We start from the raw sequence: 13,534 nt of genomic DNA, 5'->3' as shown, positions 1-13,534 counted from the left end.
GGTGGGTAAAATGAGGACCCAGATTGTGGGGGCCATAGGCTGGCTCTGTTAAAAAGTGTTATTGTTAACATGTTATAAGCCGCCCTGAGTCTAAGGAGAAGGGCGGCATAAATATTGGGTAGGTAGGTAGGTAGGTAGGTAGATAGATAGATAGATAGATAGATAGATAGATAGATAGATAGATAGATAGATAGATAGATGATAGATAGATAGATGATAGATAGATAGATAGATAGATGATAGATAGATAGATAGATAGATAGATAGATAGATAGATAGATAGATAGATAGATAGATAGATGATAGATAGATAGATGATAGATAGATAGATAGATAGATAGATAGATAGATAGATAGATAGATAGATAGATGATAGATAGATAGATAGATGATAGATAGATGATAGATAGATAGATAGATAGATAGATAGATAGATGATAGATAGATAGATGATAAATTGATAGATAGATAGATAGATAGATAGATGATAGATAGATAGATAGATAGATAGATAGATAGATGATAGATAGATAGATAGATAGACGATAGATAGATAGATAGATAGATAGATAGATAGATAGATAGATAGATGATAGATGGATAGATAGATGATAGATAGATAGATAGATGATAGATAGATAGATAGATAGATGATAGATAGATAGATGATAGATAGATAGATAGATAGATAGATGATAGATAGATAGATAGATAGATAGATAGATGATAGATAGATAGATGATAGATAGATGATAGATAGATAGATAGATAGATGATAGATAGATGATAGATAGATAGATAGATAGATAGATAGATAGATGATAGATAGATAGATAGATAGATAGATAGATAGATAGATAGATGATAGATAGATAGATAGATAGATAGATAGATAGATAGATGATAGATAGATAGATAGATAGATGATAGATAGATGATAGATAGATAGATAGATAGATGATAGATAGATAGATAGATAGATGATAGATAGATAGATAGATAGATGATAGATAGATAGATAGATAGATAGATAGATAGATAGATAGATGATAGATAGATAGATGATAGATAGATAGATAGATAGATAGATAGATAGATAGATAGATAGATAGATAGATAGATAGATAGATAGAGTCGCTGCCAAAGGAAGAAGGTGAGGTGTGGAGGGCTCTTCTAGTAAAGTATCTCTGGACATTTTCTTGAGTGTTTATGTTTGAAATGCAGTGTGGATTCCAGACAGATAAACTGTATTCAAGGATTGGTCTAGTGAAAGTATTGTATGTTCTGGTTAGTAGTGTGAGATTACGGGAGCAGAAGCTAGGTAGGATTAGGTTAACAACTCTTGAAGTTGTTAACCTATTCCGAACTCTTACATCTAAGGCAAGACTAGAACTCAGGATCTCTTGCTGATTGGCCCAAAGTTATTCAGCCAGATTTCCTTAAGAGGTAACTAGAACTCAAGGTCTTCTGTTTTGTAGCCTGCTGTCTTAACCATTTGGACCGAACTGGCTCTCAATTGGTGAACATCATAAGGAACCGGATGAATCAGTGGTATTAAATGGGTTCTACTTTATTTATTTTATTTTATTTATTTATTAGATTTTTATGCCGCCCCTCTCCGAATCCTCAGGGCGGCTAACAACAATAAAAAAGACAATGTAAACAATCTAATATTAAAAATAATCTTTAAAAAACCAATTTAAAGAACCAATCATACATACAAGCATACCATGTATAAATTCTATAAGCCTAGGGGGAAGGGAAAATTTCAATTCCCCCATGCCTGACGACAGAGGTGGGTTTTAAGGAGCTTGCAAAAGGCAAGGAGGGTGGGGGCAACTCTGATATCTGGGGGGAGCTGGTTCCAGAGGGTCGGGGCCGCCACAGAGAAGGCTCTTCTCCTGGGTCCCGCCAAACGACATTGTTTAGTCGACGGGACCCGGAGAAGGCCAACTCTGTGGGACCTAACCGGTCACTGGGATTCGTGCGGCAGAAGGCGGTCCCGGAGATATTCTGGTCCGATGCCATGAAGGGCTTTATAGGTCATAACCTAATGAACCGTCTTAGGTCCGTTATGGTTTCTACAACCGATTTAACCTGTGATTTCTCTTTTCTAGGACAATTAGATCAGCTTGCCTCCCAAATCCCGCTTTGTTGATGTGGAAGACACCGATCAGAGGGCCATGGATGTGAAAGACAGGAAGCCATACCGTTCTTTGACCAAACGTTGTGATGCCGAACGCCGGTACACCAGCTCTTCAGCCGAGAGCGAGGACAGCAAAATCCCGCAGAAGTCGTACAGTTCCAGCGAGACTCTGAAGGCCTACGACCAGGATTCCAGAATGATCTACGGCAATCGGGTTAAAGACATGGTGCCCCAAGAAGCGGACGAGTACTGTCGAACAGGTAGGTAGGAGCAGGCACTACTGGTACGGTTTTGCTCACATGTTTGGGTGACCAAGTGGGTGCGCCGGCATGCCCAGGCAGAATTTGGCTTCTGCGCATGCGCAGGAAGTGAAATTTTGTGCGAGGGTGTGCGCGCACATGAGATTTCACCGATTTTTGGCGATTTCTTTGCTTCCGCGCATGCGCCGTTGGTTTATTAAATATTTATTAAATTATTCAATATTTAATAAAATACAGTGGTACCTCGACATACGAGTTTAATTTGTGCCAGAGCCGACCTCGTATGTCAATCAATTCTTATCTCGAACGAATGCATTTAGATTTGGCTTTCCGCGCCGAGATAACTGGAAAAAATGGAATTCTTGCGCCACCTAGTGGACACTCGGCTCGTATCCCGAATTTGAGCTCGGGTGTTGAACAGAAATGTTGCTCACGTCTCAGCTCGTAACTTGGAATACTCGCATGTGGAGCAGCTCGTATCTAGAGGTACTACTGTATTAAATTAAGGTGAAACCATGATAAAAACACTGTAGTGCCACAGAATCACAGTAGGGTAGATATTTAAGAGCCGAGGTGGCGCAGTGGGTAGAGTGTAGTACTGCAGGCCACTAAAGCTGACTGCTAGATCTGTAGGTCAGTGGTTCAAATCTCATCACTGGCTCAAGGTTGACTCAGCCTTCCATCCTTCCGAGGTGGGTAAAATGAGGAGCCAGATTGTGGGGGCAATAGAAACATAGAAGATGGACGGCAGAAAAAGACCTCGTGGTCCATCTGGTCTGCCCTTACACTATTTCCTGTATTTTATCTTAGGATGGATCTACGTTTATCCCAGGCATGTTTAAATTCAGTGACTGTGGATTTACCAACCACGTCTGCTGGATGTTTGTTCCAAGCTTCTACTATTTCAGTCAAATAATATTTTCTCACATTGCTTATTTTCACTTTACACTTGAGGAAATGAGATTGGAGCTTGCTACAAGAATAATTAGCACCAGGGGAGCCGGAATGTGACAGGAAGAGAGATTGCTGTAAAAAAAAAAAAGAGGTTTAAACCTTTTTTCAAGTCCCGCTCAAGTCCTGGTGACATATTCATACATTTTCTTGACAAAAAAATAAATAAATTCATCTATCTATCTTTCATCTACCTGTCTGCCTTTCTGTCTGCCTGTGTGTCTGTCTGTCTGTCTGTCTGCCCGTCTACCCACCCACCTACTTTCTTACCTACCATGTTTTCCCCAAAATAAGACCCTGTCATATATTTTTTTGAATCCTGAAATAAGTGCTTGGGCTTATTCTCATGCACTCAAAAACCTGATTGGGCTTATTGTAAGGGGAGGTCTTATTTTGGGGAAAACAGAGTATCTATTATCTATCTGTCTGTCTGTCTACCCACCTACCTATCTACCTACCTACTTTCTTACCTACCGTGTTTTCCCCAAAATAAGACCCTATCATATATATTTTTTGAATCCTGAAATAAGTTCTTGGCCTTATTGCCATGCACTCAAAAGCCTGATTGGGCTTATTGTAAGGGGAGGTCTTATTTGGGGGGGGGGGGACAGAGTATCTATCTATCTATCTATCTATCTATCTATCTATCCATCCATCCATCCATCCATCCATCCATCCATCTATCATCTATCTATCTATCTATCTATCTATCTATCTATCTATCATCTATCTATCTATCTATCTATCTATATTTATGTACCTACCTACCTACACACCTACCTACCTATCATATCTACCTACCTATCTATCTATCTATTACCTAAATACCTACCTACCTACTATGTTTCCCTGAAAATAAGATATTTTTTTGAATCCTAAAATAAGTTCTTGGCCTTATTGCCATGCATACAAAAGCCCGATTGGGCTTATTATCAGGGGTTATCTTATTTTGGGGGGAAACATGGTATCTCTATCTCTCTCTCTCTCTCTCCCTACCTACTGTTCTGTCTGGGTTCCCCCAGACGTCAACACCAACTAAAAAGAGTATCCAGACACGCTGGTAAAAAGCAAAGTCATTTTATATCTTTGAAAACAAACACAGATAATAAAAACTGTTCTTACAAACTGGAATGCTATGAAGCTTCACAGAAGAGTCACGACGGCCAGACAATACAACAGGCTTCTTGCTGGCATACACACCACTGTAGATAATAAAACCCACACCTCCCCCAAGTTTTCAGCCTTCAAGGCCACAAGCCAGAATCAGAGACGCCAAGGATCGAAGCAAGGTCACAGGACTCCCAAAAGATAACTCTCCACAATACAGGAAGGGCGGGCCTGCCTTTTCAACCTTTCTGGGGAGAACCACACCCAAACCCTGCTGTTGCCTATTAGGGATGGAAATACCTGGCTAATTGTCCCCTTCGTTGTGCTGCCCTTCTCTGCCTCATATCTATGATGGCTTGTGCGTTCTCATCTAATGATTCCAGGCTACTCGCTGGGGAGAGCTCCCCCCCGGGGGTCTCAGGTTGTTCTCCCTCCTCCTCGTCCTGACATTCCTCTTCCCCGTCTGTCTGGTCCTCCTCCTCCTCCTGTTCCTCGTCCTCCCCCTTTGAGCATGGAGCCGGCAGAGTTCCAGCCGTTCCCTGAGGAGCCTCAGACTGAATCACAACACCTACCTACCTACCTACACACCTACCTACCATATCTACCTACCTATCTATCTATCTATTACCTACCTACCTACTGTGTTTCCCTGGAAATATTTTTTTTTGAAGCTTGAAATAAGAGCTTGGCCTTATTGCCATGCACTCAAAAACCTGATTGGCTTATTATCATGGGAGGTCTTATTTTGGGGGAAAACAGGGTAGTGATGTACTTCAAATAGAATAGAATAACAAAGTTGGGAGAGACTTGGGAGTTTTTCTAGTCCAACTGCCTGCATAGGCCAAAAACCCTATATCACTTCAGACAAATAGTTATCCAACATCTTCTTTAAAACTTTGAGTGGTTGTAGCTTGCACAGTTTCTGGAGGCAAGCTGTTCCACAGGTTACTTGTTCTCACTGTCAGTAAATTTTTCCTTAGTTCTAAGTTGCTTCTCTCTTTGATTAGTTTCCACCCATTGCTTCACAATTTTGAGTCTTCGGAGAGGGGTGGTAAATAAATAAATGAATGAATGAATGAATGAATGAATGAATGAATGAATAAATAAATAAATAAATAAATTACATACATACACAAACAAACAAACAAACAAACAAAAAAGTCAAGAAAGGTTGTGGAATGGGGCTAAATTCACTTAACAACTGTCTAGCTTAACAACAGAAATTTTGGCTCAATTCTGGTCTGACTACCTGTGCCAGGTAGTTGCGATGAGTTGAGCTGCACCTGTGATACTATTTTAATCGGTGGACAGGTATTGTTCTCTTAAGTTTCAGCAATGCAAGAATAAACTGCTCAAAATAATAAAAGAATCAATGGCCGCTCCATCTAACAAGTGTAAATGTTTCAAAATTGGTTTCGGTCATAAAAGAAAAGTCCCCATAAAAGATACTCGCAGTGGCATAAGGGCTATGAAAAATCTATTTTTTGAAGGACTTTAAACATTGACTTGATAGAGTTCACTTGGTAATACATTCCAGAGAGATGAGGTATGTAGAAGTATCTGACAGGTTGACTGCTTTCTAAAACAGGCGGGAGGACCTTAAAGGACAAGCAATGGGGGTTTTTTCCTTCCTTGCCGAATGCAAAAAAATATATAGTGAAAAAAGAAATAAGAACACATGAATGACGTGTTCAAAAAGGGAGCGGGGGAAAACAATCGCTTGTAAACCAATTACACTTTTCTCTTACACTTTTCAATGTTGAAAAGATGCGCTATTTTACTACAGTATCCTCGATGTTATTTTTCCTTTTTTTCCCCTCCTCTGTACTTTTTCAGTTTGCATTCTTCCGTTCAATTTTTTTTAGTACTTTTTCCAGCAACACAGGTCAGTCTCTAAATTAAAGAGAAGCAGACAGACAGGCAGGCAGACAGACAAATAGATGGTAGAGATGATAGACAGATAGACAGATGATAGAAATGATAGACAGACAGACAGACAGATGATAGAAATGATAGTCAGACAGACAAATAGATGTCAGAGATGATAGACAGACAGACAGGTAGATGATAGAGATGATAGACAGACAAATAGATAATAGAGATGATAGACAGATAGATGATATAAATGATAAATGATAGACAGACAGACAAATAGATGATAGAGATGATAGACAGACAAATAGATGATAGAAATAATAGATAGACAGACAGATAGATCATAGAGATGATAGAGAGATAGACTGATAGATAATAGAGATGATAGACAGACAAATAGATGATAGAGATGATAGACAGACAGATAGATGATAGAGATGATAGACAGACAAATAGATGATGGAGATGATATATAGACAGACAGACAAATAGATAATAGAGATGATAGACATACAGATGATATAAATGATAGATAGACAGACAGATAGATGATAGACAGACAAATAGATGATAGAGATGATAGACAAACAGATAGATGATAGAGATGATAGACAGACAGACAAATAGATGATAGAAATGATAGATAGATAGATAGATAGATAGATAGATAGATAGATAGATAGATAGATAGATAGACAGATAGATGATAGAGATAATAGATAGACAGACAGACAAATATATAATAGAGATGATAGACAGACAGATAGATGATATAAATGATAGATAGACAGACAAATAGATGATAGAAATGATAGATAGGCAGACAGACAAATAGATAATAGAGATGATAGACAGAAAGATAGATGATAGAGATGATAGACAGACAGTCAAATAGATAATAGAGATGATAGACAGATAGGCAGATAAATGATATAAACAGTCAGATAGATGATAGACAGACAGACAAATAGATGATAGAGATATAAACAGATGAACAGATAGATGATAGAAATGATAGACAGACAGACAAATAGATGATAGAGATGATAGATAGACAAATAGATGATAGAGATGATAGACAGTTTTGTTCTTAATCGCCATTGCAGGTAGTCCTCAACTTAATAATAATAATTTATTAGATTTGTAAGCTGCCCCTCTCCGCAGACTCTTACAAAAACTTACAACAATTCATTTAGTGACTGTTTGAAGTTACACCACTGAAAAAAAGTGACTTATGATGACCATTGTTCGCACTTCAGACCAATTGTGATGATTCACTTAATGACTAGCGAGAAAGGAGGCAAAACGCTGCACAACTCACAATATCTGTCTCGTTTAGCAGGCGAAATTTTGGGCTCAATTCTGGTCATAAGTCGAGAATTACCTGCATTTGTATTGGTAAAGAAAAGTGATAATAAAAATGTTTTAGAAAGAAAGAGAAGGAGACAGACAGACAATTTAGTGAAGATAGCTGCTGCCACCTAGGTGTGAGAGATTATGAAAAGATAGTAGAAAAAACAGGAAACCTAAATGAGGTTGAACCAGAGATGGGAAGGGAAAGAGAGAAAGATGAGAGAATTGGGTGTGTCTATTATTAATTTTAATAATTAAGGTCATTATTCTTGCATTAATTAATTTATTTGATTGATTGATTGATTGATTGATTGATTTTGTCAATCAATGAGGGTTTTAGTGGGTATACACATAGTAAAATACATGATGAAGGTTATAGAGGAGATACTCATAGTTAAATATATCTAAGAAAGAATAGAAGAGAAGGTATAGTAATAGAACATATCAATGAAAGAATAGAAGAAGAGATATAGGAATAGAAGAAAGGAATAGGAGATATAGGAGAGCAATAGGACAGAGGACGGAAGGCACTCTAGTGCACTTGTACTTGCCCCTTACTGACCTCTTAGGAATCTGGAGAGGTCAACCGTAGATAATCTAAGGGTAAAGTGTTGGGGGTTTGGGGATGACACTACAGACTTCCTGGTCCATCTAGTCTGCCCTTATACTATTTCCTGTATTTTATCTTAGGATGGATCTATGTGTATCCCAGGCATGTTTAAATTCAGTGACTGTAGATTTACCAACCACGTCTGCTGGAAGTTTGTTCCAAACTTAGTTATAGTTTATTTTATTGTCATTGCGACTCGTACTATGAAATTAAATGTCATCTTCAGTGTACATTATACATTAAAAAATAAAACAAAAACACACAGCCTTCACATTCTGCACCATTGAATCGAAATGATATTGCATTAATGATGTTGCATTAATATTTCAGTCTACAGTAGAATTCAATGTAGTTACTGCTCTGGGATAAACGCAGGTGACAAGGTTTTAGGTAGCATCCAAACTAAATCAGAGTCCAAATCAAAGTACTCCTGCAAAGAATAGAATTAGAATGGAATGGAATGGAATAGAATAGAATAGAATAGAATAGAATAGAATAGAATTCTTTATTGGCCAAGTGTGATTGGACACACAAGGAATTTGTCTTTGGTGCATTATGCACTCAGTGTACATAAAAAAAAAGATACATTTGTCAAAAATCATGCACAACACTTAATGATTGTCATAGGGTACAAATAAGCAATCAGGAAACAATAACTATTAATATAAGTCGTAAGGATACAAGCAACAAGTTACACAATATCATTCTTACTATTATCAATACTGTGTCTCAAACTAAATTGTATTCAAAGAGCACGCTGTTTTTTTAGACATTGAATTTTTATGCTTTACATTGTTAACATACGCGTGTATGTATATGTATAGATTCAATTCAATTCAATTCAACTTATTAGATTTGTAGGCCGCCCCTCTTCGAAGACTCGGGGCGGCTCACAACAACAATAAAAACAGTATAACAATGGAACAAATCGAATAATAAAATTACATTAAAAAACCCCAACAATTTAAAAACCATACAACACATACGTACCAAACATAAAATATAAAAAAGCCTGGGGGAGATGTCTTAATTCCCCCATGCCTGGCGATATAGGTGGGTCTTGAGTAACTTGCGAAAGACAAGGAGGGTGGGGGCCATTCTAATCTCCGGGGGGAGTTGATTCCAGAGGGCCGGGGCCACCACAGAGAAGGCTCTTCCCCTGGGCCCCGCCAAACGACATTGTTTGGTCAAAGGGATCCGGAGAAGGCCAACTCTGTGGGACCTTATCGGCCGCTGGGATTCGTGTGGTAGAAGGCAATTCCGGAGGTATTCTGGTCCAATGCCATGAAGGGCTTTAAAGGTCATAACCAACACTTTGAATTGATATACACTACTCGAAAAAATAAAGCGAACACTCAAATAACACTTCTTTGATCCCAATGAATGAAATATTCTCATTGAATATTCTGTACAAAGTTGAATGTGCACAACAGCATGTGAAATTGATTGTCAATCACTGTTGTTTCCTAAGTGGACACTTTGATTTCACAGAAGTTTGATTTACTTAGAGTTATATTGTGTTGTTTAAGTATTCCCTTTATTTTTTTGAGCAGTGTATATATATGCCATATGTGTACATACATATTACACACAATAATAATAATAATAATAATAATAATAATAATAATAATAATAATAATTTATTACATTTGTATGCCGCCCCTCTCCGCAGACTCGGGGCGGCTCACAACAATAATAAAACAATGTACAATGTGACAAATCTAATGTTTAAAGATTTTAAAAGAAAACACATTAAAAACCCAACATTTAAAAACCATGCAACACAAGGAAAAATACACATTATCTATTATCTATTATGTCAGTACAACACAGCAAACGAGATCACTATGCTGGATTTCGTATTTCATCACCAGTCGGGCGCTTCCCAAGCACCTAGGACTGTGTGATGTGGCGGCGAATTATGTTTGCTGATCCCAGTAAAGAGGCCTTTTGCAATTGACAGATGGAGATTTTGTCAATTCCGATGGTTTTCAAATGTCCGCTGAGATCCTTTGGCCCTGCGCCCAGCATGCCAAGTACCACTGGGACCACTTTCACGGGCTTATGCCAGAGTCGTTGCAGCTCGATTTTTAGATCTTCATATTTCACTAATTTCTCTAGCTGCTTCTCCTCAATTCTGCAGTCCCCTGGGATTGCAATGTCGATGATCCATACTTTCTTTTTCTCCACGATCACAATGTCTGGTGTGTTATGCTTCAGAATTCGGTCAGTCTGAAGTCGGAAGTCCCACAGTAGTTTTGCTTGCTCATTTTCGACCACTTTTTTGGGCTTATGATCCCACCAGTTCTTTACCACTGGTAAACGGTAGTTCCGGCACAAGTTCCAGTGGATCATCTGTGCCACAGCATCATGTCTAGGCTTGATGATGATGATGATGATGATGATTATGATGATGATTATTATTATTATTATTTATTAGATTGGTATGCTGCCCCTCTCCACAGACTCGGGGCGGCTCAAAACAATAATAAAACAATGTACAATGTGACAAATCTAATGTTTAAAAGAAAACACATTAGAAACCCAACATTTAAAAACCATGCAACACAAGGAAAAATACACATTATCTATTATTATTATTATTATTATTATTAATTAGATTTGTATGCCACCCCTCTCTGAAGACTAGTGTATAAAGTGTATGTACCCACGCACAGCTCTTCTAAAATTACTCACATTCAATCTGATTTACTGCGATAGGAAAAACATACCCAGAGCCCAGAAGGGGAAAAAAAGAAAAAAAATTCAATTTGTTTTCTACCGGTTCTGTGTACCGAGCCCATCACTGGATCAATTCCATTCAATTCAATTCAATTTATTAGATTTGTATGCCGCCCCTCTCCGAAGACTCGGGGCGGCTCACAACAACAATAAAAACAGTATAACAATGGAACAAATCTAATAATAAAATTACATTAAAAACCCCCAACTATTTAAAAACCATACAGCACATACATACCAAACATAAAATATAAGAAAGCCTGGGGGAGATGTCTTAATTCCCCCATGCCTGGCGATATAGGTGGGTCTTGAGTAACTTGCGAAAGACAAGGAGGGTGGGGGCCGTTCTAATCTCCGGGGGGAGTTGATTCCAGAGGGCCGGGGCCGCCACAGAGAAGGCTCTTCCCCTGGGGCCCACCAAACAACATTGTTTGGTCGACGGGACCCGGAGAAGGCCAACTCTGTGGGACCTTATCGGCCGCTGGGATTCGTGCGGTAGAAGGCGGTTCCGGAGGTATTCTGGTCCAATGTGATATATTCTTCTTCTTTTCCTTGTGTGCAGGAACCAACTTTTCTTTACAAGAACTGGGCTTTGAAGACGTCTCGCCGCCCCATGGGACTTTATACCGGACTGACCTTGGGCTGCCCCACGGCAGCTACTCCATCAGTGCTGGCTCCGACGCTGATACCGAAACGGACGCCATCATGTCACCAGAACACCCGGTGCGATTGTGGGCACGCAGCACCAAGTCCGGGCGTAGCTCCTGTTTGTCCAGCAGAGCCAACTCCAACCTTACCTTGACCGACACAGAACACGACAACACGGAAACAGGTAAGGAATAAAAAAATGCAACGGCTGGATTCCCGTGTCGCAACGGAAACCTTTCTATCAAGGGAGTAAAAAAAAATAGACAAGATGGCGGCATGTGGTGGCGGCTGCCATCTTGAATTTTTCATGAGGGACGTCCTGCATTCGATCCATTCCTGTTTCTCTCATGTGTGTGTGTGTTTGTGTGTGTGTTTCAAGTTGTCCGGTTACATCTCTGGCACGCTTGATGTGTGTGTTATGGAAAAAATGGAGGAGGAGAAGTCGTCATTCTTGTCAAAACTTTAGCACATCTTTTTGTGTCGCGGTCCAAAATATTTACCCGCAAATGACTAAAAGGCTCGTGTTTTGAATCTGCCAGGAAAAAACTGTGATGGAGTCTTAGTGGATAGCCAGCTAAACATGGGCCAGCAATGTGCAGCAGCGGCTAAAAAAGCCAACACAATCCTAAGCTGCATGAACAGGGGGACACACTCCAAGACCAGAGAGGTAATAATACCACTCTATAAGGCCCTGGTCAGACCGCACCTGGAGTATTGCATCCAGTTCTGGTCACCAGACTTCAAAAAAGATATAGAGACTCTAGAGAGGGTGCAGAAAAGAGCAGATAAAATGATAAGGGGACTAGAGACCAGGCCATACGAGGAAAGGTCGCTGGAACTGGGCATGGATAGTCTAGTAAAAAGAAGGACTAGGGGGGACATGATAGCTGTATACAGGTACTTAAGGGGTTGCCACGGAGAGGAGGGGGACACACTGTTTTCCAGGGCACCAGAGGGCCGGACAAGGAACAACGGTTGGAAACTGACCAAGGAAAGATTCAACCTGGAGATAAGAAAGAATTTCCTGACAGTGAGAGCGATCAACCAGTGGAACGTCCTGCCAGCGGAGGTTGTGGACTCCCCAACTTTGGACATTTTCAAGAGGAGATTGGACTGCCATTTGGCTGGGGTGCTGTAGGGTTTCCTGCTCAGGCAGGGGGTTGGACTTGATGACCTGTAAGGTCCCTTTCAACTCTAATAATAAATAAATAAAAAATAAATGTCCTGGAGGCTCAGGAGAAGGTCTATCCAAACAACCATTTCAAGAAGGGTGCTAATAAATTTCTCCTGCGCAAATATCTCCTTTGCTGTTGTCGCCAGCTTTTATCTCCGAATGGATATTTATCTTTGGAAACGATATTCTGCCGAGTTTCCAAAACTCATTCTGAGTGACTCCCGCGGTCTGTTTAAATAGCTCTGCCGCCTCTGCGGTGACACACATACACACTCGCACACAAAGACTGCACACTTTTAGCCATTCATCTTTTATGAAAACTATAAGGTCACTCCAGCCTGGTTGTCTCCACCGCACAGGTGGAATTGAATATGGGGGAGACAAGCGCTGGAACGTTAGGTCGCCGATTCTTTAGGGCATTAAGAGTAAAGTTAATATACAATGGCATTCTGACCTATTCCTTAATAAAGATGTTGTGTGGGGGCCAACTCTGAAAAGGCCACCTGGGCAATGCGAAGAGAATATCAGAACTGATTCACTTCATCCCAAAGGTGCTTATTTCAGGAGGCAACGGGACTTTCTTGGGTTGTTTTCCTTTCTTTTGAAGATGTTTCGCCTCTCGTCCAAGAAGCTTCTTCAGTTCTGACTGGATGTTGGGGAAAATGGAA

At 39.7% G+C, this 13,534-nt stretch overlaps 1 protein-coding gene across 1 annotated transcript in view; it reads left to right on the top strand.

The window, feature by feature from the left end:
* TENM4 (teneurin transmembrane protein 4) overlaps positions 1 to 13,534 on the top strand; it is a 291,782-nt gene that overhangs the window by 34,439 nt on the left and 243,809 nt on the right. The window contains exons 2-3 of the mRNA XM_070751518.1: positions 2,118 to 2,406; positions 11,607 to 11,876. Of these exons, the coding sequence (XP_070607619.1) occupies positions 2,184 to 2,406; positions 11,607 to 11,876 (493 nt within the window). The 5' untranslated portion in view covers positions 2,118 to 2,183. The remainder of the gene's footprint in view (positions 1 to 2,117; positions 2,407 to 11,606; positions 11,877 to 13,534) is intronic.

The sequence above is a fragment of the Erythrolamprus reginae genome, chromosome 4 (genome assembly GCF_031021105.1).
Source record: "Erythrolamprus reginae isolate rEryReg1 chromosome 4, rEryReg1.hap1, whole genome shotgun sequence".
NCBI lineage: Eukaryota > Metazoa > Chordata > Lepidosauria > Squamata > Dipsadidae > Erythrolamprus > Erythrolamprus reginae.
The sequence above is the reverse complement of the archived record's forward strand: the minus strand, read 5'-3'. Positions and strand labels throughout refer to the sequence as shown.